Below are 27,521 nucleotides of genomic sequence, written 5' to 3'. Positions count from 1 at the left end.
CCCTCGTCCTGTCCCTGGGCACCCCTGGGAGGGCTTTGCCTCCATCCTCTCACCATCCTCCCATTAGGCACATGCAGGCAGCAGTCCGATCCTCCTGCGCCTTCTCTTCTCCTGACTGAACAGCCCCAGTGCCCTTGGCCTCTCCTCACACCTGCTGGGCTTCAGCTCCCCACCTGCTCCCAGCCTGCCCCACAGTGGGTCCTGCACAGACCACAGTCCCTTCACGGTATCCCTGCCCTGGTGCAGGTCCCCCACGGGCCACAGGCCCTGCACAGGTGTACCTCCTCTGGTGTGGAGCATCTCCTTCCAAAAGTACATCTCTAGCCCTGTCCACAACATCCCCTTGCACAGGTTGCCCCCGCTTCCTTCTGCTTTTCTCCTGAAACACACCTCTGCACCCCTCTCCTTTCAGGTCCCCTTCTGTGTGTCCTCCCAAAGCACATGTGTGCTTTGGAGGGTCTCCTGCCTTTTGCACTACAGCAGAGCCCGGGGAACATGGCCAGTGCTTTCCTAGGCACATGCCGCAGAGCTGAGGGGGCGCCAGTGGCAGCAGCAGCCCCTGGCACCCAGAGTGTGGTGTTGGCAGTGCCCCAGTGGCAGCTCAGCCTGCTCCGGCACCCTGGAGGAGGAAAGCTGTCCTGTCTTGAGGGCAGCCCTGAAGAGGGGCAGCCCCTTCCCGCTCTGAGCGTACAGCTGCTGCAGACACCTCTGGGAAGGGCTGGGGCACCGAGAGGGGCAAGTGTCTGGCCTCGGCTTGACTCTGCTTCCACATACTAACCAAAGCCCTACTTCAACGAGCAAGGAAATAGCAGCACATCCCCAGGAGCAGTGAGAGGGAGGAGCGTCGTGTTTCAGGGCACCCAAGAAGCTGGAAGCAAGGAGACATGACAGATCCTGGTGACAGACCTGCCAGATCTCCTCATACCCATCACAGTCCTTTGAGCATGCTGCACCAGAGATCAGGGAGGTGCTTTCTTGTTTAACAAAAATCAAACCTCCTAGCGGTGAAAAATGCATATTCAATAAGCTTTTGTTCAGAGTTTCCTTCCTGGACATAGCCAGGGATGCCATGTGTGTAAAGGCCATGGATCCAGGAGTGCTTCTGCTCTACACAGACTGCACATCTAGGAGAAAATCAGGTAATGGGATACTGGTCTCACAATTGAGCTGGACTGTCAAGAAACAGAAAGCAGACCACAACCGTCACTCGGAAATCTGCACACAGAGTCCTTCTCGCCCAGCCCCAGGGTCTGAGCGTGCTGCCATTGGCCCTGCCTGACCTCAGGGTGGTTCTCTGCATCAGAACTACTGGGACCGCTCAGCACTCAGGGCTCCTTCGGCCCTTTGGGGATGGCTTCAGAAGGGATCTTGCACACCAGTACCCAAAAACTCCGGCAAAAGAAGAATCAGCATCACACTACGGCATCAAATGGATTTATGGATTTTTGCACCTTTTGCACAGTTAGAACAAGCCAAAAACTGGCATAGCCAAGATAGGTGCAGCCAGGGGACTATTTGGGAGAAGACCAGATGTCAGGAGATCCCAGCACAGCTGCCCGAGACTGACAGGGGAGATGGCAACTGGGGATAGGTCCAGCCTTGGAGGTGGTTAATCAAATGCAGCTGGCCTGGGCAACTCCAGAGCTCATCCTAAAGTGGACTCTGTGGTTGCACTCACTGCATCTGACCCCACACTTCACAGGCCACCAGCGACACATGCCTTTGGGGAAAGCGAGGAGCATCCCAGGGTGGGGAAGGAGCCTTGTGCCAAAGAAGGCAGCCTGGCAGAGGCGGGCACCGGGCGAAGGCTTGGGCAGTGACTGTTCCTGGAGGGGCAGCCCAAGCTGCTCACCAGCTATGCCCAGGAACAGCACCTCTCCCTGCCCCAGCCACAATGCATGGGGACCAACCAGGCAGCCCCAGCCACCAGCAGCACCACCCTACGCTGTGTGATCTCCCCTCTCCAGTTCATCCCAGCTGCCCCCATGCCACAGTGAAGGTCCCAATCCTGGAGTGAGGCAGAGACCCCTCCCACACAGCCCCCTTGGGACCAGCCACCCCTCCCTGCCAGATGAGGCTCATCTAGGCTGGAGAGACCCCCCCCCTCCCCCCCCGGATGAGAGAGGGGCCCCAACAGACATCCCAGGGCCAGAGGAAGGGGAATATAATGCTGAAAGGAGAAAGCAAGAAGGGGCTGGAGGGAGAACCAAACCCAAGCAGGAGGAGAGAGGCGGGCAGCAACAGGGAAACCCCAGGGCTTGAAAAGGAGAGGGACAGAGGGCAGACCCCCAAGGCAGGGAGACAAGCAAGCTGCCTGCCTGCTCACCCACCCACCCTCCAAACCTGCCAGCAGAGACTCCCAAACTACCTGTCTACACCTCAGCTCAGCTCCAAGGGGGTTAAATTCCCTCTAGGTGGGGACCTGGCCCTAAATGCAGGCAGGTGAGCAGGAGTGGGGAGAGCCCATGTGTCCAGCTTTCTTCTCCTCCACCCCCCCCCAGGGCATCCATGAGTGTGGACCCCCATGGTAACTCTTCCCCTCCATGCCCTAGTTCTGCCCCCCGCCCCTTGCAGCACTGGGACCAATTTGGAGCTCCCTAGTTCAAGATAGATACTCATGCACAGGAGCAGGGACGAACGCTTGGACACCGGGGGTGGGGGTGGGGGGGCTCACACTGGGAAAGGGCTCCAAGAGACCCTGGCCTGGGATGTTCGGACCTTGATGGGATGCTAGGGGGAGGTGGGCATTGCATGGGCCAGGAGCAGGAGGAGGAGACTGGCTCTCCCTGGGACCCCACTCACAGATCCCACATCCCTGGACTTGCACAGACGCGAATCTTTCCTTTCCCAGTGGGCACCCCCCCTGGAGTCAGCCTCACTGGGCCACAATAGTGGCTTTTGGGTGTCTATCTGTACTGAAAACAGGGAGCACACTGCCTGTAGGCTGCCCCAAAGCCAACAGCACCCCACAGTTCCCCTCTGTGCGCACCCTCAGGTGCCCACAGCCCCTCCCTGTGCACTCTATGCCGCTTGGTCCCCTGCTCAATCCCCCATGTGCACACTCCAGCCCTCAGTTCCCAGGTGTGCATCCCAGAACCATCTCCCAGCTGTGTTTTCCCCCAGCCCAGATGTACACCCCTAGCTGGGTGCAGGGGATTGGTGGCTGAGGGGCTTGTTTGCTCCCTTCCCCTTGCTGCAAGCAGCACACTAGGTCCCCACAGGCAGGACTAGGAAAGGCTTGGACCTGCTCCTCCCTTGAACAGCCAGCTTGCAAGGAGAGCCCAGCAGGTTCTCATCATCTTTATTAGTTTTTTCTTTTTTTCTTTTTTTTTTCCAACACAGTAAATCCTCTCTACAGTGACAAGTTAGTTAAATCCAGTTTACATTTTGCCGTCTTGTGTGAGTACCGCGGCCTTGATGCCGCCGTGATGAAAACAGGTTGCGCTCAGACTGGAGGAAGGGCCTGGGCTGGGGGAGGGGAATGCATTAAATTCCACTGTGACCAGAAAATAAAGAAAAACAACAAAAATTAAAAGAACGAACCACCAGGGAAAACCAAACTGACCAACAAAATCCAGGTGGAGAACCGAAGGCAAGCACGGCCAGACCACCTCAAAGGGGAACCACGTGTTACCGCTTGTACAAGAGCGCAAGGGGGACTGAACTCAAAAAGGGCAGGGACCAGACAATTCTATATATTATGTATAGATATTTATATATATCATCTGGAAGGACACGCTGAGAAAATGAGAGATTGCAGTGGCTGTCTACAGTGAAAAGGAGCTACTTAGCTTTCAGAGTCACACTGAGAAGGAAGCACACGGCAGAACGAAGGCGGGGCAATGGGGACACTGGTGTTTTGGGGTGGCCGTTCAATGTCTGTGTGTGTGGCTGGGGTGGGGGGAGTGGGCCTTGGGGCCAGGGCCCCTCCTACACCCCACTAGGAGCCCAGGGGTCCCTGCACCCCCTCTCTGGGGGGACTGGGTAGAGAGGCTGGGGTGTGCTGGGCACATGCTTTGGGGTCCCCACTCCCAGCACACTGAGTGGCCAGATGCCTGCTGTCCCCATGGCCAGAGGTTTTGCACCCACTTGGTTTTTGGGCTAGTTCTGCTTGGCCCCGATGGTGGCACCATGCAGGTCCCTGGTGGGTCCCCACCGCCACCCTGCCTGGGAGCCACCTGCAAGGACATAGCTCTTCCCAAGCATCTGCTGCTGGAGCAGGGGGCTCCTTCGCGCCCGGGTGCAGGAGGAGCTGAGCTCGGGCACCCGCAGGGGCAGGCTGGGGCTGGCGGCAAGAGGCTGGGCAGCCAATGGAGGGGTTATGCGATGACACAGCTCTCCATGCCAAGCAGCAGAGGCCAGATCCACCCAGAGCCAGTGGCTGGCTGGGGCTCCACAGCTTGGAGGGAGCCAAGCCCTTGAGAGACGCCTCGCTGGATGCGTGGGCAAGATGGGAGGGGGGGAAGCTGTGGGATACAGTGGGGAGCTGGCCCACTCCATGGACACAGCCAGACACTGGGAGGCTCCTCATGACTGCAGGACACCCATGGGTGGCCCTGTGCTGCTGGGCACCCGAGGTGCTGTGCTCTGCAGGGCAGAGGGGGCAAGGGACTCCCTGGGGTGGGGGTGGGGAGGTCTTATTGCTAACAGCTCCACTGCAGTGACACCAACAGGCTGGGGCTAAACTGGAAGCAGGGTGGGGGTGAGGGGGAAATCCCAGGGCCTTTTGCCATTCGATACCCCTGAACCCATTGGCCTCCAAGCCCTGGCAGCAGGGAAGGAGCAGACCATGGGGTGGTGAACCCCCAGCCCCTGCGCTTTTGGTAGCTGGCGGCAATTGTCTTTCTTGCAACAAAAACGGGGCCAAGGAAGTGCCTGCTGCAGGCAAGGGGCTGGGGCATAGGGCCTCGCAGGCCACACTCATGCCCTGGCGGCTCCCAGGGCCTGACAGAGCTGAGCTGGAGCCCTATGGCCCCAGGGCAGCCCACTGGGGACCCAGCCTGGGCCAGGGCACAGGGAAATTTGGACTCCATGGCAGCTGAACCTGACTGTGCTGGGCAATGCCATGCTAGTGGAGGGCTGTGAGGAAGGGAAACAGGGCCAGCTACTTGGGAAGGGCCCAGCGAGCTCCCAGCAGGAGTTCCCCCCAAACAACCCCAAAACCAAGTGCTGGGCCATGCTGTGGGCCGATCCAGTGCCGCTCCCTGGCCCCAGTTTCCTTCCAGCTTGGCTGGCCCTAGGGCTGCCTCGGGAGCCCATCCGCCCTCCCATCTCCTCTCCACGTCCTGCCACCATCCCACTATCCTGCCCTTGTCTCACCACCCTCCCTCGCAAGCCAGGGCCAAATGGATACCGGGGAGGATGAGGAGCAAGACGGAAGGGTGTGTGTCTGCTGCTAAGCTGGGCACCGGAGCCAGGGGGCGGCAAAGTGGAGCCCCCTCCTCCTCCGGTGCCCAGCGAGGAGAGAAAAGCCCAAGGCAAAGAAGACGAATCAACCCCGAGGGAGTGGCAGGCCCTGGTGGAGGGCATCCGCGAGGCGGGCAGGGGCTGGCGGGACGCTGACGGATGAACAATGGCTCTGGAGGCGACATTGGCAGCGGCGGCAGGCATGAGCCTCAGCACGATACCTCCATGGTGTGGTTGATCTGCCCCATGGCCTCGGTGCTCTCTGAGTGGGTGCAGGCACGCGGGCGGGCACCGTCCACGGAGCTGGCGCTGGTGAGGGAGGCCGTGCGGGAGCGTGCCAGGCGGGTCATGCTGGCAGACGGCACTGCGAGAGATGACCCCAGGGTGGTCAGCTGCCTCTGAAAGCCAGGACCCGAGCCGCCACTGCCCCGCACAAGCAAAGCCACCGGCGGCACCACTGGGCCCTTCTCCACAATGCAAAGGGCCCCAGACACAAGCTTGCAGCATGCGGTGCCACGAGAAGACGAGCAGCTCGAGGCTGGTGACGAGCGGCAGGCAGAGACGGGGTGCCCCGAGGCTGGCTGCACTCTGGGCTGCACACTGGACACAGCTCGGAAATCTCCTGGACACTGGGCAGTGGGGACTCCCCCCCCGTCCATGGTGCCCTGGGGTGAGTGGGGACAGGGGCTGTTGTCACTCTCCAGGGTGGGTGACTTCCTCCTCTGGCCAGGGTGCACTGCGCCCATCTAGAGGAGGGCACGGTGGGGAGCCTGCTGGGACTCTGCCAGCATCAGGTGGACATCTCTGAAACTCGTTTCTGCCCCCTGCTCTGGGTCAGGGTGCCAGGCGGAGCGTGGGGGCACCCCCTTCTCCCAGGCAAAGCAGAGCAAGGCAGAGGACACCTGGCTGGGAAGGGTGGCCCAGGGCCCGTCCAGCCCCACACACAGGCTGCTCCCAAAGGTGCCCGGGCAGCGGGTAGAGGGCCCATGGCCCTGCTAGTGCAGGGGCGCAGGCTGGCTGGCAGGCCCAGGGCCAGGCAGGCACCATGCAGTGATGGGCACGGGCCAAGGAGCACTGAGCGGTACCTGTGCCTCCACTCAGCCTCCGATCCTTCAGGTGGGCGACTGGCCAGGACAGAGAGGGAGAAGGGCAGGGAGGGCAGAGAAAGAGAGCGTCAGCCATGTCGGCTGCTGTGCAGGGCCAGGAACTGAGGCCCAGCCCCACACACGTGTGCACACGGGCCTGTGCGCACACACACACTTGTGTGCATGTGAACCTGTCCACCCACATGTGTGAGTGCACTCGGAGCTGCATACACAGACTTGCAGATGCATGGGGACCTGCACACACATAGACACATGTATGTGCACACAGACCTACACACACACACACACACACACACACACACACACACACACACACACGTGCACTTGTGCACATCGACCTGCAAACACATATGGCCTCTGCACACCTATGTGTGTATGCATTCACACACACATTTGTGTGCATGCACACATATACCCTGTACATACGCATGTGCACCCACACAGCTCTTTTACATACACGTGTTTGCACACACAGCCTGTGTGTGCATGCGCGCGCACACGCACACACACACACACACACACACGCTTTGTATGCACGCTGATGTGCACACCTGCATACACCTGCACACACCTCAGGATGAGCACGCACAGCTGCTGGGTAGCACCTGCATACCTGCCCCCCGCCCCCCATGCCCCACACACCCGCCGATGCGCATCCAGCCCCTGTGGGCCCCGACACTCACTGTAGCCCATGCCTTGCAGGAAGTACTTGAAGGCTTCGGTCAGCTTGCCGGGCTGTGGGGAGAGAGGAGGCTGAGCCAGGGCTGAGACCCCTGTCAACCCCCCGCTCCCGGCTCCCCCCTGGCCAGGCGAGGAGCTGGGGGCATCCCCTGGACAGGAACCCTGCACCCACATGCACCCCATCCCCTGCTAGCCAGGGCCACCCCCAGTGCATGCCCCAGGGCCCAGTCTACCCAGTTGATTGGGGAAACTGGGGGTTGCTCACCTGGGTGACCTGGGGCAGCCCACCGGAGTCAGCCATCTACAGAGAGAAGCGCCTGGTTAGTAGTGGGGACCTCTGCCCCCTGGCACCCGCTGACAGAAGGCCACCAAATGGCCCCCCCTTGGCTCTACTGGGGCCACCTTTCTTCCCGCATTGCCTCCAGCCCAGACAGACCTGGGCCAGGGGCCTACTGGCCCTCTCCATCACCTGGCAAGGGGTGCAGGGCAAAGAGGCACTGCCTGGGGAGTGGGGAACCACCCTGCTACCCATTGCTGCCCACTTACCTTCAGGAAGGTGGTGTTGGTAGGATCCAGCTTGGAGTTACACTCCACCTGCGGGTGAGAGGGACCTTATTAGCACCTCAGGGTGCCCTGAGCCTGGCAGAAGTGGCCCATGGGCACTGCCACTGGCCCTGAGCACCCAGGTAGGCACATCCCACCACAGCCAGGTGGGGAATGGGGAGGTCAAGGTGAGCCCCTGGTACCAGCATCAACTTCTTCTGCCACGAGGCACAGGGGCCCTTCCTTCTGCCAGGCAATTCCTGGGAAGAACGCCCCCCACCCCCGCACCCTGGGGTCTGGGCATGGAGTGGGGCTGGTGAGAGGCAGCTGCTGGCCGCTGAGGGGTCCTGTGCATGCCCATATGTGTATACAAGCACAGACATGTGCACATGTTCATCTGCATGTGCATGGGCTAGAGGAGTGTGTGCGTGCATACACTATTGCACGTGAGTGTGCAAGTGTGCCCAACTGCATGGCATGTGTAACTCTGCAAGTGTGCACAGCCATGCAGGCATGGGTAAGCACAGGCGTGTGCAAGCAGCAGTTTGGGTGCACGTAGCCAAGAAGGGAGTGTGCATGGGCACAAACATGTTTCAGTGTGCATGTGTGCCCATGTCTGGGCACACGGGGGCTGGCTGGGTGTGTGTGAGCATGGCTGAGCGTGGAAATGCAGGTGTATGTGAACACAAGCGGGCAGGTTCGCACGTGAGTCTGCACGTGTGCACCAGCATGCGGGGAGTTCACACGTGTCTGAGTATGCAGGGAACGTAAGCACAAGCGTGCCTGTGCACAGGTGACATAGCGCTACCCTGCTACTTAGGTGACGCGGCGCTATCCTGCTACTACTCACCACCCCCTCTTCGGCGGGAGCGTTGTCTCCCACCACCAGCATCACAGGGCAGCTGGAAATGAGAGGAGGACGAGGTGCAGTCAGGGCTTGGCCTGTGGGCCGCCTGCCCAGGACCCCTGCGCTGGCATGACTCTTACCGCAGTGTCTTGGCATTGGGCACGGTCCCGGGCCGGTTGATGTCCAGGTCCCTGCGGCTAGCGGAGGAGAAAGGGGGCCAGTATGAGCCCTGCGGGCAGGCGCTACCACTGCCTACCACTGGTGCCATAGTGCAGAGCCGGCGCATTGCCAGTGCTGGGGGAGTGGCTCTTGGCCCCTGCGTCCCACTACCCCGCAGATGGAGGGCCCCACAATGATCCTCGCTGGCCCCCCATGCCCCAAGCAGCGCCTGCGCCATGGGAAATGGCAGCCAGCGAAGCAGGGAGATTCCTCCCACCCGCACACGTGGGGCAGCACCTCTGCCCCCTTCCTCAGGCCTGTGCCAGGACCCAGCTTGGAGGGGGACCAGGTGGACATGCACCCATGGCTGTGAGCTCTGGGACATGGCAAGCTCATGGGTGCAATGGCTCTGGCATTGGTACCACCACCCCATACCATCCCTATCCCCTGGCCAGTGTCAGGGACCTGCTTTGCTCTGTTGCCTGCCTGTGAGGGTGACAGCAGCGCCCAGCTGGGACCAAGGTCTCCGCGGCATCCTTGGGGCCACCCATGGGTGCCCCAGCCCCCTCATCCTGGTGGAGACTCACCTGTTGTACATGTTGAGGAAGAGCTGGAGGTTGAACTGGTTCACCACACTGCTGATCTGCTGCCGGTAACTCTGCACCAGCTCTGTGTTGTTCACCAGCTCCTCCTGTGCCAGCAGGGAGAGAGATCAGCCTGGCCTAGGCAGGGCATCTGCTGCTGGCCACCCAAGGGACCAGCCACGCAAGGGACTGTCCCGCTCCCCCACAGCCTTCCTACATGGTCCCCGCCGATGGCTGGAGGAGGATGACATCAGCATGCTGCAGCTGGGACAGCTGTGCAGCAGCACAGCCAGGAAGCACACAGGCACAAGCAGGTGCCACATCGGGGGAGGACAGGAACGCTAGCAGGCTTCACGCCTGGGTAGCACATGGGCACAAGCTGCACACAGACCCAGTCAGGCCTGAGGCCAGCTCGGGCAGGAGGGACATGAGCGGAGTTTGGTTAACCCCTTCCCTGGGACAGAGGGCAGGACAGGCAGCCCTTACCTGGCTGAAGAGGTGGGACAGGACCATGTCTGGCAGTGTGCTGGTGAGGCCTGAGAGCTGTGGATGGAGCACAGGCAGTTACACCCTCACTGCGGCTGGCTCCTGCCCTGGCCCCGCAGGACGGTGCAGGACAGGGGTGCTGAGCCCTGGGGGGGGCTGCCGGGGCTGAGCTCACCTTGGAAGCTGCCCAGTCAATCCAGCCTTTGCCATTGGGGTCAATGTTCATGAGGACCAGCCCTTCCACCAGGTCGGGAAAGATGAGCTGCACCAAGAGAAGGGGATGATGCGCAGCGGGGAGGGGGCACGTGCCCAGGGCTGTCCCCCTCCGCCACAGTGCTGCCCACGAGCTGTCCTACTAACCAAAGCTGGGGTGAGCTCTGGCAGCCCCTGAGCCCTGAGGCTTTTGGCAGCTCTGAGGAGCAGATGCAGCCCTGTCCTGGGGGTGGCAGGGGATGCGGTGAGCACAACATGACACTGTCGTCCCAGCCACCCTGGCGTTCCAGGAGCCTTCCCAGTGGCATGGCATGCCCAGGGGTGTCAGCGGGCACGGGCAATTCACGCCCCATCCTAGCGCCAGACTCACCGCAAACTTGGCCAGCACGTAGGCTCCTGCCCCCACGCCAATGCCAATCACATACTTGAACCTGGAAGGCAGAGAGGGGAGTGCAGGGGGCCCAGCAGGCTCTGGCACCCTTCTGCCTCCTGCAAGGCCTGCAGCAGGGCCCCAAAAGACATGCAAGGTCCCAGGTTGTGGGACAATTTCCCCCCTCCCAGCCCCAGGCCCTTGTCTTCTGTGCCCTCCAGCACCTCACCTCCCTGGCCTGCACCCTTGGCTGGCACCTGAGGCCGAGCTGGGAGCAGAGACAGAGGCAGCAGGACTCACCCGAAATGCTGCACCACACTGGGTAACATGGCAGCCAGCTGGTCCATGGACGGGTACTGGTACCTGCAGCACGGGGGGGGGCACAGGACAGTGGTTACAGGGCAGGGATGGAGATGCCACCCACCCGCTCCCCTGCAAGGGGTGACAGCCCCGCAGGCAGGGAGGCGACAAAGCTGGTGGGCACAGCCAGCCCCACGGACCAGGGGCACCTACCCCTGCGGGAACTGTGAGGCTCCCGCCTGCTGGCCTGGCGCATCCACGTGGCACACCACAAAGTGCTTCGTGATCTCCTGCATGTCCTCGTAGTTGAAGAAGGTATTGAAGCACAGCTTGTCTGTTGAGGGCAGCCGGAGATCAGGGACCAAACACCCTGACCAGAGGAGGGAGGCCATCCACTGCCCCCCTGCCCCTCTGCCCCCCTGCCCCTCAGCTGGGAGACAGCATGCCACCAAAGCCCTCCCCATCGCCTTGTGAAGGGCAGGGGGGAGGTAAAAGGAGGGAGCTGGCAGCTTCATTCCAGGCTAATTGCTTCCCAGCTCATTAGTCCATAATTCCTTCCCCGGGCACTGGGATCTCCCCCAGCCCCACGCAGGCCAGGGAAACACAGGGCTCTGGGCCAGGCACTGTTCCACACTCCCCCTCGGCTGGCAGCTGGATTAGTGGCCCAAAATCCCCTAGAAGGACTCAGGCAAAGAGGAGATTTGAGACACGGCTGCAAATCTCCTTGCTTAGAAACAGCAGGAGGAACAGCCCTGGTGTTGCTGCCGACGGGGCACAGCTGCCACGGCAGGACGCAACTGCCACCAGGGACTTGGCCAGGTCCTACCTCGCTGCGCTGGCCCCAGGACACCCTCCCAAACTGTGGGGGGAGTGAGGCACTTTCAGAGCCCATCGTAACCAATGTGATGCATCCCTGGATACACGAGCACTGCCTTGATCAAGAGGCAGCTCACGTAGGCGCTGGTGACTCAGCTGCCAGCGGGGAGAGAGCCTTCCCACGCTCACAGGGGACCCAGGCGTCCTGGCTTGGGCCGATGGGAGGCCAGGCAGCTCACAGAAAGCGCAGCATCCATGGGGCCAGCTCGTTCCTGCAGCACTGCCCAGGCGTGCGGGCTCACAGGGGGCCAGGCAGTGGAGTGGGGTGCGCAGCCACAGTGGGGCCCCCCTTCCCTGCCTCGCTGGGAGCAGCAATGTGTTGCTGCTAATTCCAGGCTCCTTTGGCCTTCACTGAGCCTCACAGCAAGCTGGGGGCCATGCTCTGAATCCCGACAGGGCTGGCCAGCCGGCGGGATGGAGCGGCGGCTGCATGGTCAGCTTTGCCAGATCACCTGGTGCAGCATTTTGCAGCCCCGTGGATGCCCTGTCCCCTGCCTCCCCGGGGGGGGGCAACGCTTACGGTTGAGGCCAACATCATGGTAGGTCAGGATAGCCGGGCGATTGCCCTTGGGGGAGCCCCGGATGACCACGTGCAGCAGCCCGTAGGGGGTCTCAATGTCATGTTCCTGGGGGGAAGAGGAGAGACAGGGTGACGCTCGCTCTCCCTGCAGACAACCCTCCTGCCCCAGCGTCCCACTCCACGTCGCTCCCTCCCTGGCATTGCAAGCCAAGAGGAAGGGGAAGGTGAGTGACACAGTGCCGCCTGCACTGCTCCGACTCTGCACAGCACATGTGTGTACTCAGCCATGGGCACAGGCCATGCGTACACACCTGGGGCTTGCCAGGTTTGCCCAGGCAGGTGGCCACAGGCCTCCCTAGCACCTAAAACCTTGGAGCAACTGAAACCTCGCCCCCATGGGGATCATCCACAAGCAAGTCAGTGCATCCCAGCCAGCCCCTATAGGAAAGATTGGTATCCCCCCAACTGGGTCAGGAAGGCCACCCTGTCGATACTGCGCACAGTACTCAAGGAAAATGGGAGCAGTTGTCCTGGGAAAATGCAGAGCTCCAGCAGCCCTGCATCCCAGTCAGTGACAGAAGGCAGAACAAGTCACGCATATACTGTGCTCCCTGAATACACTCCCAGCCTCCATTGACTTGTGGCACGGGGATTTCCTGAGCTGGATGTGACTGCTGCATATTTAATAGCACCCTGTGGATAGTCCTCCATGGACTCAGACACCCTCTCCTTGAACCCTCGTCGCACCCTTGCCTTCTCTGCAGACCCAAGCGGATGTTCATCAGAGCAATTGGCACAGCATCCCTGGGCTAAGAAGCGGCTGTGAGTAGAGCCTGTACAAGCAGCTGGTGAGATGACAGCACAGCCCAGCCTCCTCCAACAGGGAAACTGAGGCCCAGATGCCACCTAGGAGCAGCTCCTGGGAAACGCGCACTCATGCCCCAAGAAAGGGTCCAAGGAAGCGGGGGGGTCATTCGAGATGGCACAGGAGGATTGAGACGGGATGGGAGGATCACGAGATGGGATAGGTGATTTTTGGAAGAGGATGGGAGGACATGCAAAGAGATAGAGGTTTTTGGGACAAGAGGATTTGAGAGAGGAGGATCATGGGATGAGACTTGAGTTTGGGATGGGGTGGGATGAGATGGGATGACCATGGGAAGGGATATATGAATCACAGGATAGGAGAACTTGGGATAGGATAGGAGGATTTAGGATGGGATAGGAGGATCATGGGACAGGAACATGGGATGGGATAGGGTTTTGGGACAGGAGGGGTGGGGAAGGGATGAGAGGACGTGGGATGGGCCAAAGGGCCTTGGGGAGGGCAGGATCATGGGATGAGACACGAAGACCATGAGATGGGATGGGAGGACTTGGAACAGGAGGACTTGAGACCAAGAGAGTTTTGGGGACAGTATAGGGGATCACAGAGCAGGCCACCTGGCCTGGATTTGCCATGTCTGGTGCAAACAGGCTGAGGCTGGATCTTGAACACTACTGTGGGAAATGCTGCATCCTGACCCAAAATGACAGCTAAAATGACTTTAAAACCCCCTGGTCTGAAGAGGCTATGATAAGAAGCAGTGACCAGGACTGCCCCATGCCTCAGTTTCCCTGACTGGAAAGGAGGTGCAGCCTGGCAGGGAGATGGGCTACTACATCAGGGACATTTGAGCAGGCTGGGGCCGACACCTTCCCAACCACACTTTCCCCTCCCTGCTGCAGCCTGGGAGAGGAGGAGGCAGCAGCCAAGAGGACCCAGTCGCTGGGAGCTGGGGAGGGTGGAGGTTTCGGGGGGGATCGATGACCTCCAGCCCTGACGTGCTGCACCCAGGGTTGCTTGTAGCCTCCAGTCCTCTCCTCTGTGGCCAGCATTGCCAGCGAGCCAGGGAAACTGAGGCTGTGAGCCCGGGTGCCTGCCAAGGCCTCTGCTTGGGACAGAATGGGGTGAGGAACTGTCCAAACGTCCCTGTCCACTGGCTGGCAGTGACCTCAAAGCCAGCATGCCATCACCCCCAGTGTCCCCCATCCCTGTGATGCTCTTGGTGTCACAGGTGCTCCCTGTGCCAAATAGGTCAGGCAGGGGATGCTGATGTGGTGCCCGACCCAGTACCGCCCTCCCTGCAGGCATGGAGCATCCCTGGAGGTGAGATGTTGGGGGGGAGTGGGCCCCTCTGCCTGCCCATGTAGCACTCCTGAGGGCCACGTGCCACCAAGGACTCTGAAGGACGCAGGCCTCAGGTTGAAGAAACCACTGGAGGACAGGGTTTCCTCGCTGCGGTGACACCCCTTGACAAAGTCTGCCCAGCCTCAGGGGGCACCTGGCGCCTGAGGGCAGCTCAAGGGCTTCACGGAGACGACACGTGGCGCCCCAAGGGCACCCTGGCCCCAGCCTGCAAACATGGGCAGCCCCTCTGCTCCCCAGCTTGCACGGGGCAGTGCTTCTCTCCCTGCTGACTGCTGCCAGCAAGGAGCAAGGACATCCCCTGCAATGATGGATGGGGAAACCAAGGCAGAGGAAGGGCCTGGCCCAAGGTCACCGAGCGGGAAGTCTGATCCCAGGCATGGGGGGTGCCTACTCCCCGTCCACATGCCCACGGGCCATCCGACCCCAAAATCACATGATCCAGGTGCCCCTTCCCCAGCAGCTCCTTTCCCAGTGCGGCTGCCCCCATCACCAAAGCCAGGCGCGTCCCTGCCCGTGGTGCAGCCTCTGCAGCATCACTGGGTACATAGCCTTGCCCTTTGCCGCAGGGACACCAGCTTGGGGGAGATGCTTGGAATGGAGGGGACGAAGTAGGCAATCGATGCCACGGTCCCAGCGAGGAGGGGTGCGGAGCAGTGTGGATGGGGGGCACAGCACCCACGGATACCTGGCAGAGCCCAGCCCTGTGCAAGGCTGAGCAAGCACAAGGTTATCTGCTCGCCCACTGCAGCACTCCCACCCGCTCGCCTGCCTCTTCCTCTGAGCCCCAAAGCGGCCACTCGCCCTCCCTGCAGTGCCACGCACCCTCCTTACGGTGCCACCACTGGTGCCACCCTCCCTCCCCGCAGCGTCACCCTCCACAACAGCCTGTTGCCACCGGGCATTGCAATCACTGCAGAGCCTGGTCAGCAGCTGAGGGCTCGCTCTAACACCGCAAGAAAACACCTCCCATGCCCTGCGCCCATCCCCAAGCCGGGGGGGTGGGGGTCTCGGGAAGGGGTGCTACCGCCCCTGCAGCCAGGGCCAGCCCAAACGCAGCCTCTGGCCGCTGCGTCTGCACTCAGCCGGCTGCTGCATCTCTTTCAGGCTCAGGGAGGACATGCTCAAGGACAATGCGGCCCTGACACCCACGGCATGGCAGGGATGGAGCAGTGGGGCCAGGGGGAGAAAAGGCTCCCCGGCAGCAGATACCCCCTCGCTGATGCCTGGCTGGCCCCAGCCAAGCCCCGGCTGGTGCAAAGGTGCAGCCTAGGGCAGCGGGGGAAGGAATTTGTGCAAAGCCCAATCTGGAGGGTGGCCAGGGGAACGGCGATACCTACCCCATCCCAGCACTCAGGCATGGTGAGGAGCCGGGCAGGCAAGGATGCACGGGCAGAGCAGGCCGAGCACGGGGTCTCTGCACGGGTGACGCAGCGGCTGAGGCGAAGTGGAGCTCTGCGCTGGGTCAGCCCCTCGCCTCGATTTATAGCGGAGCCCCAGCCCTGCGCTAATCCCTCCCTCGCCCTTCCCCCTCGCCGCGCCGCGCAGCCCCGGCAGGTTTGGCCTCCATTGCAGGCGAGCGCTGCGATGGAGCCGGCACCCAGCTATTGGCTGCCACGCGAATTATTCATGCTCCAATTGGCCCTAAATACCCTTGTTTATGAAGAAAAACGCCCGGCACCCAGCTCCATCTTCCTTCCTTCGCCAGCCTGAGCCAGGCGCCAGTGCCCAGATGGGGGCTGCGCTCGCACCCATTGCAACACACAGCACTGCAGCCGCAGAGCCCAGCACCCCTAGCCCAGACACGCATGGCTGCACAGCTCCACACCGCTGCCAAACATGCAGAGTCATGCTCAAGCCTGCAGCTGCCTGGGCCGTGGAGTCCTGCAGCAGCACATGCACACCAGGAAACAGGTGTGCGCGTGCACACACACTGATCCATCCATGACCATGCAGTTACATGCATGGCAACACGTAAAACCACAGACACACATGGACCCAAGCAAAACCATGTCCTCCCCCACTCCACTGCACATGGACACTACAGACAAATAAATAGTGACCCTTGTCAAATCAGGTGGGACCCGTGCCCCCCCCCCCCAAAATGCTTGTGCCCAGGGCTGCCATTGATCATGTGTGCTCCAGCACACAGGCAGACTGGTGTGCACCCCTGCACACGAAGCAACACACACATGAACATGCATGAATGTTGCCCCAGAAGGAGCTGCGATACTGGCATTACCCTGCATGTGGGCATGGCATGGCCCATGCCTGAGGCAGGAACACGCCTACGTGCAAAAAGACACATGGACAGTTTGGTTGTGCAGACACAGAGCATGTTTCAGAACACTTACATGTGTCCTGGCAACCCCCAACTCTCCCAGGACGGGACATCCTGAACCAGATAGCACCACGGGCTGCTCCGAAGAGCCTGGGGCCAGCCAAGCTCTGGGGCACCCATCTCCTAATCCTACAGTGGTGTGGTCTCCCCAGCCAACGACTCAAGGGGCGCAGCTGGGAAAACGCAGAAAGATTGGCCTGGAGGAGTGCTTACAGATGACAGGAACACTTGCAAAGGGCATCGAGCCACCAGCGCATCCTCCCACTGCATGGGAGCAGTGGAGCAGGAACCCATGCTCTGTGCCAGGCTCTGGGGGACCCTCAGGGGACACCCAGCCACCTGCACTCTTGCCTCCCCCTGGACCAACAAGGCAACTGGGACATCCCTCACACCATGCCGTGGCACTGATTTGGCACACACACAGTCTGCAGAGCCCAGCCCCCATGGCCACCATAATCCAATGGGAACGGAGCTGTGCCGCACTCAGTCCCAGCAGCACATGCCTGTTCCCTCCTGCATGCCAGCACCATGGCCATGCGGTGACCAGCACGGGGAGCAGATGCTCATGAAAAGAGCAAAAAGTGCACGAGCAGCTGCAGCTGAGAGCACTAAGAGGGGCAAATCGTATAGCTGCAGTGAGGCAGGAGGGCAGCTGGCCCAGGGACGTCCACTTTCCCAAGATCCTGCAGGGGGGGTTCCGCAGTGGCTGTCCTGCCATGGGCATGCTCAGGAACAGCCCGTGCAAGTCCCAGCGAGGTGGCATTAGCAGCCACCCAAGGTGCCCTCCTTTACCACTTGGCTCAGCTGCGGTGCCAGCAAAGCCCCGGCTTTGCAGTGGCCTCTTGGCAACGCTGGGAGACGGAGGAAGAGATCGGTGCCCCGCAGTGCGGAGGAGGGCAGAGGCAGGGAGGAGGCAGTGGGACACAGAAAGCCTCCAAGAAAGAGCGAGAGGTGGGGAGAGGGGAGTGGCCAGGCTGAGAAAGAAGGGAAGGTGATAAAAGACAAAGGCAGAAAGGCCAAGGCAAAGGGAGGCATGAATGCAAAAGGGCAGCAGGGAGAGTGGAGAGCTCAGTAAAGCTGGCTCTGCTCAAATGGCATTGAATGGCACCATCACCCCTTTGGCTACTAGCCCACCTGCGTGGCAGGAGGCCCAGACCGCCAGTGGGCTGGGCGCCCTGGCAGAGGCACTGCCCCGGTCCCCTCGTCCCATCCCTGCTGCAGTGCCAGAGCCCTGTCCTCTCCACTAATCTCTTCCCTTCCTTCCCAGTTTGCCCATTGGGGCAAAGTAAAAGGCTCCCCTCTCCCCAGGGTGGGAGGAAGGAGTGGGGCTCGCTCCAGGTGCCAACTGGGAAGCCTGTCCCATCCTCCCCTCTTCTACTACCCCCGTAGGCCCCCACGCGGCTCTCGGAGGGGAACCAAGAGGGCACAGGGCCAGGCTGGCTTGAGGAAAGCTGTCTTTATTTTTGCTCGGTTCATTTTTTTAGGGCAACGAGGCCAGGTGAAGGTATTGCTGTGGCATTTGCCCTCTGGATCTGCTCCCCTGGGCATGACTGAGAATGTGACTCAGCGTTGCATCGGACCAGTCCCTGCAAAACTGGAGTGCAAAAGCCATCCCAGGAGAGCAGAAATGAGCCACTTAGCCATTGCTCTTTAACATCCTCTGTGTGCTGACCAGGCTTTGCCCTGGTATGGCTAGATGAGCCATCACGGAGCCACATGGGTGCCCATGATGCTACCAGGAGCTGCGGGCCACCCTGCACCACCTCTCCTGCCTCATCCTTGCTCTGGTGATGCCAAGATTTTTGGTTTGCTCTCAGGCAGTCGACAGAGACCCCAAGCAAGCGGGGCAGAGAGCAACCCAGACCCCGCCATGATCCCTGCAGCTCTTGGCCCTAGTACTTTGCCAGCTTTGGAGCTGCCAGAAAGGGCTGCATTTCTTTTATGCAATTGTCATTTTTGCATAGTTGTCTGGTAACCTGTCAGCTGCACCTAAGAAGTCTACAGAAATGATATCAGGGCTCTCTCAGGCCACTAGCCCTCTCCTGCCGGCTCTGCAAACCATGGCAGCCACTTCCTGGCATCCTGCTGAAGCCTTTTGCTCCCCCTGCTGACAGCACCCTGCCACCAAGGTGGGTGATGGAGGCTGAGTGACCAATAACCCTGCAAGTCTGCCAACACGGGGCCTTGGGCTCTCCTGACCTCTCCCAGGATGAATGAAATCCAGCTTTATTTTATTCTCCCAAGCAACAATCCATTGCACTGGTGTTGTAGCTTCTGATCTATGGGAAAGGAGGAATCGAGCATCCAGGAAAGACCCAGGGCAGACTCGATCCTTCCAGGGTGCTCCTGATGCAGCTGTGCCAACACGGCCTCCATGCTTACCTGGCGGGGACACAGTCACCCGCTCCCGGGATGGTGACCTTAGGGACAGTGCCGCTGGTGAGAGGATGCGCAGAAATGCAAGCTGGAAATGACGCGTGAGCTGAGCTGCCAGCTGGCGGCAGGCTGAGCTTAGTGGCAGAGGGTTATCTGGCAGGGAAGCGCAACCTCGGCAAGCCAGTCACAATGGCACTGGCAAGAGACAGGTGCAGCACCAACGCGATGCTGCCTTCGAGGGACGCGTTCGCTGGCACGTCCCCTGAGGCCTGCGCTCCCCTGTACTGAAGCTACCCCGAGGCCACGAGGATCACCCTTGCCAAAGGGGGAAACTGAAGCAGGACAGTCCAGCAGCTCAGCACTGCTCTCACAGTGACAGGGCTGAAACGGAGCAGCAGCCAGTTCCCAAAGCTACTTCCCCGGCATTTCTCCAGAGAGGGGAAACTGAGGCATGAGGCAGGGACAAGGGCAACCCTCGAACAACCACCAAATGACCAAGTAACATAGAGCACCTGACTCCAGTGTAACACTGCCCAGGGCCACAGCATGCAGGCCACGAGGGATGGCTTGCCCAGCCAGGCAGGTGACGCAGGGGCCTGTGCTCTCCATGCAAGGCGGGCAGGATGGAGGGCGATGCCATGACCCTTCTCCAAAAAGAGGCTTTCAAACATCCTTATGTAACCAGGGAGCTGGCATCACCCGGGGAACCATTGCCATGGCAATGGCAGAGGGGCCAGAAAAGCATCTCGGTTGCTATTGGGAGAAATTGCCCATTGTAAAGAGTTTTTTTTTTTTTTTTTTTTTTTGTCCCTGGCCCATCACCAAGTCCCTTCCAGCCACATTCAACCACCAGTGCTGAGCAGAGCAGCGCCCCCCTCCTGGCTGGGGCCCAAGGCCCCCTGCCCACCTGTGACACCCCACACCACCCCCCAGGTGCAGAGCGGGGCTCAGTCCTGCACAGCTGCAGCTCCTGTGCCCTCCGGCCAGAGGCAGCAGTGTGCAGTCCTGTGCACAGGTGCCAACTTGCTGGCATCCACCCGCAGCAGGGGCTGGGGCAGCCGGCAGCACCCATCCACCCCAGCCCTGGGCTTACCCAGTACCCTTCCCCAGCCTGTGTGGGAATGGTGGCTCTCCTGCACAGGCAACACAGTGAGGCTGAGCTGCCCCAGACTCAGGGAAGAGAGACATCCTCTCCTCCACAAGGTGCATGGCAGGGTCCTACCTTCCAGTCCGTGTCCACGGCAGACAGGAACACGTCCGAATTCTCCTGCAGGGGAAGAAAGGGAAACTATTGGAGTGCAAATGACCGAGGAAGGGACCCTGTTGCCCAGGCAGAGCTTGCAGCCTGGCTTTGGTTTTGGGGCCAGAACTCACGTTCTGCTCTGGGATCAGTGCACATGGCAGGCCGGGGGCTGGACATGCGGCCATCTCTGGGGTGTGGGACGCCAGGCTGCAACGCAGCACTCAGCTGCCCACGCAGGGATGGGGCGACGAGGACCCTTGGACACTCCAAGTGCCCATGATACCCCGATACATGCACACACATCCACGCACACAAATGTCAACATCACACCTGCACACAAGTGCATGCAATACCTGCACATGTGTGTACATGCACACATGCATGATACCAGAACGCATGGGCAAAATACCCACTCACATCACACAATACCAGAATGTGTACACACCCACAATGTGCCCTCAATACCTGCACACTTGTGCACATGCATAAACCCAACATGAGAACATGAGCACACATGTACATCTGATATCAGCACACATGCAGACATATGCACTTAATACCTGCACATGTGTGCGCACACACATGTGTGCACCTAATACCAGCACACACCCGCTTATTCATACACCTGCCCCTAATATCAGCACACGTGCACACACACACACACACGCGCATGCAATGAATACCAGCACACGCATGCACACAAGTGCACCAAGCACCAGCCCATGCGCACACATACATTTGCACCCAATAGCAGGACACGTGCATACGCACAGACACTTGCACCCAACTTCAGTGCACATGCACAGCACGTATGTGCACACACACACACACACACACACACACACACACACACACACACACACACACACGTGTACCCAATACTACAAGATACGTGCATGCACACACACACACCCGGAACCCCAGTTTGAGCAGAGCTTGTCCCAGCACCACTGCAGGGACTGGTCTGTACCTGTCACCCACAGCGCAGGCACCCATCCAGGTACTGCTACCAGGAGGAGGCACAGCATGGAGAAGGGGCAGCAGGACTCCTCAGCTGTGACACCCCATGTGCCGCTCTGCAGCCAGCAGACCTACCCCCAGCATCACCGCCCCAGCCCAGCGACACAGTGCGTGAGAGATGTGGTGGGGCAGTCACGCTGACACCTGTGGCACCACACCCTGGCTGCGGGCTGGCCCACGGGAACCAGAGCCACTGCCAGACTCACCAGATCAGTGTCCTGGCCTCGCAGCAGCGGCTTCTCCTCGGTGAAGCGCAGCTCATGCAGCCCCGCCATGGTCATCTCCTGCAGCAGCAGCCCTGCCCAGGGGAAGGAGATGTCAGCGCCCCATAGGTGCCCAGCCTTGGGCCCATGGGGCCCCCTGCACTCATGGACCCCCCTGCCATGGGAGGCACCTCAAGGCGATGCTGCTCCCTGAAAGGTGGGACACATCCCCTCAAGTCCCTGAGAAAGGGTCTGTTGCAGGAAAGCAGGAGCCCGAGGGGCTGTGCCAGCTCCTCCAAGTGCTCAGCCCAGGGCAAGCACGGCTCAACTCCCCTTCAGCTCCCAGCACTGGCCTGAGAGAGAGACAGCAACTTTTTGGCTAGCAGACAGCCAAGGGCAGAGGGAGATTGCCCCGCATAGCCAGGACGAGGAGTGGCATCTCTCGGCTGTGCTGGGAGGCAAAGGGATGCTCTGAGCAGCAGAAGCGATGGAGCACAGAGAGGGCCTGAGGCTTGTATTGCAAAGAGGGGAGCAAATCAAATGCAGAGCCTTTACCCCTTTACCCTGCCTTTTGCTTGCCTGCAAAACAGGCTGGCTGGCCAGCAGCTCAGCCTGGGGCTTGCGGGGATGAGCTTTGCCTTGGAGCCGCTGCTCGGAGAGATGGGCAGCTGAAGGCTGCTGACTGGGGTACTGGGACTTCATTTGCCCATCTCCAAAAACGCCCCAGACATGAGCCCTCACCAACTCAGAAAGCAAAGCCACGCAAACGAGGGGATGCCTGCTCCCTCTGCAATCGGCCAGCTGCCCACAGAAGGCGATGGAGACATGGGGGAACAGGGATAAACCTGTACAGTAAGTGGGGGGGGGGGGTTACTGGCAGGTCCTGGGGCAGAGGAAGGACGGATGCTCCCCAATTGGACAGGATCAGTCCTGGACCCTGCTGGTGTTTGTCATCACAGCCTCCATTTTCACTGCTTTCCATGAGGCCAGGCTGCTGGCCAAATTCCTGGGGCTCTGAAGGGCTGAGGCTGGTCCCTTGCCACCTCTGCTCACCACCCACCCACCCCTTCATGATCTCCCTGGAGATGCTGAGGGACAGGAGAAGGATTATGAGGCTGTGCAAGCACCCCAGCAGACACAGACCCCCTGCTCCATCTGCAGCCCCGGGCAGGTGTGCTCCACGCTTCAGCCACCTCTGGCCCTGAGACAGCCCGGCTGGAGACGCTGAGATGCAGGGCAAGGAGCCTTCGCCCCTGCCCCAGGCTCCCAGGAACATGAGAGCTCGGTGCAAGCTCCCCGCAAAGCCCGTTTGCTCTCATCCAACTGGGTTTGCTGTTCAAAACACAGGCAGGCTGTGCCACCTGGCTGCTTCCTGCAGAAACTGCACTCCGCCTGGCTCGTTGGGAGCAAGCCAACAAACCCGAACTGTTTCAGCAGCGCTGACGTGAAGCCTCCAGGGAGTCCCGGGGCTCCCGTCTGAACCGCCCACGCGCTCTGCAAGCAGCAAGGTCCCACCACACCCCGTACTGCATAAGCCCCAGCGGAGAGGGGTGCCGACGGCTCTGCTGGGACGCACGGCTCGAGGCCTGGCTGCCGCTGGGGAAGCAGCTATATGGGGGGGGGGGGGGCCGGCCCAGAGTGAACCCTCAGCTGCAGCCTGCCAGCACAGCCGAGACACCACAGCCTGCGGAGCCAGCACCAGCAGCGACCGAGCAAGCCCTCACCGCCCAGGGGCACGATCCCAAGGAGGAAGGGTTAAAAACGAGGTAGAAAATCAGCCTCACCAGTAGCTGGGTCTGGAAGAGAGCAGGAGCGCCGGCACCACTGCCCGCACCTCCTGGCTGCACCAACCCACCCGGTGGCTGCGACCTGAAGGCAGGGCAGGCAGGCGCGTTTTGTTAATGCCTTTATTAATTAAAGCCGCCAGCTGATGTGGGAGGGCGGGTGGCTGAGTGATGAGGAAAGGCCTCATGACCTTGCCTGCGGGGTGGGGGGGGACACTGGCTCACAGGGGAGATGGGCAGAGCCCCGCGCCAACCAGCATCTGCAGGGTGGTGAGAAAAAAGACCTTAAATAGCACCGAGCCTGGGAAAGAAGAAGGCTTCGCCGGCCCTAGTGAGCCCAGCCTAGAGCCTAAAGGATGTGGAGAGGCCCATGGGAGCAGAGATGCTGCCAGTGCACAAAAGCCACCAATAGCTGAAAGCAAGGGGATAAACCAAGGGAAGGATGGCACTGTGCGGGCCTGGCACTGATGGCCGCGGACGGAAAGGGCTTTTGGGCTGACCTCCTACAGCTGCAAGAGCCAGGCATTGCCAGTCTGAAACATCATGGCTCCATCTAAAGGAGTAGCTGTCAGCACCCAGCATGGGCACTGCATCTCCCTGCCCCGCGGGGTGGCAGGGACCTCAGGCTACGGTTGCTGGCACTCCTTGGGGCCGCCTGTGCCATCTCCAGCAGCCTTGCCAGCCAGCCACGCTGCAGTGCTGTGTTTCCCAGCCAAAAAGACTTAAAATGGAGACTGGGGGAGAAGTAAATAGCACTGGGCCCTCCCATCGGCCCCCAATGCAAAAGATAGGGTCTGTGGCTAAGGTGGCAGCTGCTGCCACCCCATTAGTGGCCCTGGGCAATGCTGGTGGGTTCAGAGAGCTTGTAACGGAGCCTGGAGAGGAAAGGGCAACCCAGACACACTGCGAGTGGGAGGGAGGCAGTGAGATCCCGCAGACAGGGCACAGCCAGCCTGGGTGCTGGTTGGGGACCCCTCTCTTGGGTGCCTGGAGCGGGTGGTGGGTGCCCTGGCAGGCCTGAGCCCACTTCTCGAAATGCAGCAGGGGGAGCATGGAAGCACTCCGAAGGGGGAGCCTCATGCACGCGTAGCACTGTGAGATGCAGCATCTGCCACCAAGAGGTTTGGGACATTGAGAGGTCCTGGCTGTGTGGCTTGGGCATCTCTGCAGCCTGGCACCGTGACACACCAGGTGCACCCTAATGCAACCATGGGGCACGAGCGATCCTGTCCCATGCCGAGGCAACATAGCTGGGAAAGCATCCTTTCCCCCCACAGCTTGACCTCTGAGAGCAGGCAGCACCCACTGTCTGGGTATGCTCTCACCCCCCACAGACTCGCATCTGCCCCTGCTCTGCCTTCCCAACGCTGTGCCACCATTTCCTGGGCAGAGTAGGAACCACCTCCTCCAAAATCCCAAATCAATCCCAAATAGAGCACGGCACCAGCCACCTTCCATGCTAAGAGGACGTCAAAGCAAGAAACTCTCTGCACCCTCGTAGGCCATTGCAAGCAACAATTTAAGCCTGCAGCTGCATCCCAGGCTCTCACAGTATGTTAGCTTGAGCCCTTGCAAACATCCAGCCCTGTGCCTGCATCCTGCAAGGATAGGCTCTAACTGGGTGCCAGAAAAGGAAGAAAAACTTCCTTCCAAAGGGGAAAGGAAACGGCTCCCAGCGGGAGGGGGAGAAGGGCCGAGCAGAGACATAGGAGCTGCACGCAGGACCCCACTGTGCCCAGCGACACACAGACCCCCAGACAGGGCCACTGCAGCTGTCCCTGCGGGCTGTGCTGTGGCATCAGCCCACCGGTGCTCTGCCCTGACATGGTCCTGGCATCGCACACGCAGATGTGAGTGGAAATGGCCACGCTGGCTCCCCCTCCCCAGGGAGCTGCAGCCGAGCGGTGCCTACTGGAGTAGAAGCGGCTTACGGCAGGGAAATGCATTACTGTTATTAACATTATTATTAATAACAGCACACACAGCCAGCTGCGAAAGCACGTGTGGGGAAGTCAGCTGTGGCACTTCAGGGCGCCCAGCTCTGCTGGCCTCAACTCCCACGGCTGCCTCTCACTTACCAGGGCTGCGACTATCAGCAACAGCCCCGTGCAAGCGGCACAGGGAGGAAAGGACCTCGGCGAGCATCGGTGAGAGCTCAGGGCATTTTACAACTGCGATGAGATGCCAGGGAGCCCAAGGGTTGCGCTGGCAGAGACGTGAGACCCCACTAGGCTGGGAGATGAGGCCATGTCGATGCAGGGGGGGAAGCCAAAGGCGATGCTGGGCCTGGCGCTTTCGGGGCTCTGTGTGAAGATGCCGGCTGTCTCGGCAGTGGCTGTTGCTACGAGCAACCTCCTCCCCAGCCCTGCTCCTCAGGGCACCAGGAAGGAAACAACACAGCAGCTAGACACCCCAGGGAGGCTCGCGAACAGCAGCAGATGCTGCCTGGCCCCACGCGGGCCGGAGGCTGCACCGAAGGGATGCTCAGCGGCCCCATGCACACCCAGCACCCTCCCCCAACATGCCATGCTGGCTGCCCAGCAGAAAGACCCCAGCCCGCGGGACCCCCGGCACCAGGAGGCTGGTGACACAGTCCCAGCCTGGTCCCTGCCATTGGCAGCCACCAAGCCGGGCTTCCCCAGCTGCAGCCCTCCTCCTCGCCAGCCTTCCCCCAAAACATCCTCCCTCCAAACAGCCTTCTCATGGTGGGGAGAGGCAGGTGGGGGTCCCTGCAGTCCCAGCTCGCTGGCAGGGATCAAAGGACTCTTTGCACCCCGGGCATCGCGACCCCCCCCATCTTGCTTACGCCAGAGTTAATCTCTCCCCAGCCCACGAGGCTCCTCCTCAGCTTGGGGGCAAAGCCCAGCACCCCGCAGCCCTGGGCACCCAGCTCCTGGAGCACCTGACCACCGTGTCGTGCCGTCCGCCGGAGCAGGCCACTGCATGTCCATCTGGCACAGCGGGTGCGCACGGCCCCCGAGACAGCGCTCCAGAGCCCCCCAGGACAGCGAGGGGGAGGAGGAGACGGTGTAAGTTACCTGCGTCACTCAGGGCACATCTGCGGCCTCCCGGAGGGACGGCCGCTGGCCCCCGTGACCCCCGTGGCCCCCGACATCATGCAGGCCCCCGAGGCGAGCGGCGGCAGGGGGACCCGCTCACAGCAGGTGCTGTTCAGGGATGGAAAAGCTGCCAGCCGTGATTCAGGGAGGGGACCGCAGCAGACACCCCATGCACGGCCCAGCTCTGGAGGGGAGGAGAGAGGGGAAAAGTGGCGGCAGCAAAGCGGAGCCACAGGGCTACCCCAAGAACGGCACGAACCGAAGCAAGAGCGTGACCCCCAACACAGCTCAAAGTGAAGCCATAGCACAGCCCCAAAGCCTGCAAAGTCCAGCAAGAGCTCAGCCCCCCCAAACTGCAAAGTGAAGCAATAGCGTGACACCCCCCCCCCCCCCCCCCCATAGCACAGAGCGAAGCAGCCGCTCACCCCCGAGCCTGCGGAGCCGCAGCGGAGCCGCGGCCGCGCCCCGAGGTCCTGCCGGGCTTAAACCCCCGCTGCGGCCGAGCGGCAGGTGGAAGCGGGGCGCAACGCCCGGGCCAAACCGGGGCCGCGCCGTACCTGTCAGCAGCTCTATCTTGTGCCGCAGCACCTTCATGCCGGGGCGGCGGGTCCCGAGGCCGCCGGCGGGCGGGGGGGCGCGGCGGGCCCCGGCGCGGGAGAGCGAGCGGAGCCGGAGCCGGAGCCGGAGCCGGAGCCGGAGCGAGGCGCGCGGGGCGGCGCAGGGGCGAGGCTGGGCACGGTCCCCGCGCCGGGCCGGTTCCTCCCCTCACCGGGCCCGGAGGGAGGGGACGGCGCCGGGAACGGGGCCGGGCCGGGGGGCTCCGGGGGGACAACGGTCCGCGCCGCGCCACGCCCGCCTGGGCCGGGGGGAGCGATTTACCGGAGGATGCCGTGCTGCCGGGGGGAGCACATCGCCCCGCGAGGCACCGGGGGGCTGTGCAACCGGCGGCCCCAGGAGCAAGGGGTCTGGGGCCCCTGAGAGCAAGGATAGCGATGGCCAAGGTGCCTGGAGGTCCCTGGGAGCATAGGACAGTGTTGGTCAATGCACCTGGGGGGGGAGGGGACAAGGGGAACTTGTGCAGCTGGCGCCCCTGGAGCAGGGCCCTGATGCCCAAGGGGCCGAGGGGGGGTCTCATGGAGGGGGACAGTGATGCCTGAGAGGTCTAGGGGGAGACAGGAGTGGAATCTGTGGCTGGGACAGCAGTGGCCCCATACAC

The 27,521-nt window shown here is 61.3% G+C and overlaps 1 protein-coding gene across 6 annotated transcripts; it reads right to left on the bottom strand.

The window, feature by feature from the left end:
- Positions 1–3,284: 3,284 nt before the first annotated feature.
- NDRG4 (NDRG family member 4) lies at positions 3,285–27,004 on the bottom strand. Of its 6 annotated transcripts, XM_068955452.1 has the most exons (18): positions 26,863–26,965; positions 21,466–21,557; positions 20,219–20,263; positions 12,092–12,197; positions 10,909–11,029; positions 10,696–10,758; positions 10,396–10,456; positions 9,988–10,074; positions 9,813–9,869; positions 9,330–9,433; positions 8,724–8,780; positions 8,587–8,638; positions 7,740–7,787; positions 7,459–7,494; positions 7,196–7,247; positions 6,492–6,530; positions 5,628–5,770; positions 3,285–3,496 (listed from the first exon to the last, which is right to left on the bottom strand). In XM_068955452.1, the coding sequence occupies exons 1-18, from the start codon at positions 26,897–26,899 to the stop codon at positions 3,446–3,448; spliced, it is 1,251 nt and encodes a 416-aa protein (XP_068811553.1). In that variant the 5' UTR covers positions 26,900–26,965; the 3' UTR covers positions 3,285–3,445. The 6 variants fall into 6 exon arrangements, with proteins under 6 accessions (XP_068811553.1, XP_068811554.1, XP_068811555.1 ...); XM_068955453.1 differs by lacking the exon at positions 6,492–6,530 and having other exon boundaries at positions 26,863–27,004; XM_068955454.1 differs by lacking the exons at positions 20,219–20,263; positions 21,466–21,557; positions 26,863–26,965 and adding an exon at positions 15,620–15,755.
- Between the last annotated feature and the right edge of the window lie 517 nt (positions 27,005–27,521).

Source organism: Struthio camelus, chromosome 10 (genome assembly GCF_040807025.1).
Source record: "Struthio camelus isolate bStrCam1 chromosome 10, bStrCam1.hap1, whole genome shotgun sequence".
NCBI classification, from domain to species: domain Eukaryota; kingdom Metazoa; phylum Chordata; class Aves; order Struthioniformes; family Struthionidae; genus Struthio; species Struthio camelus.
This window is presented reverse-complemented; position numbering and strand designations above follow the sequence as displayed.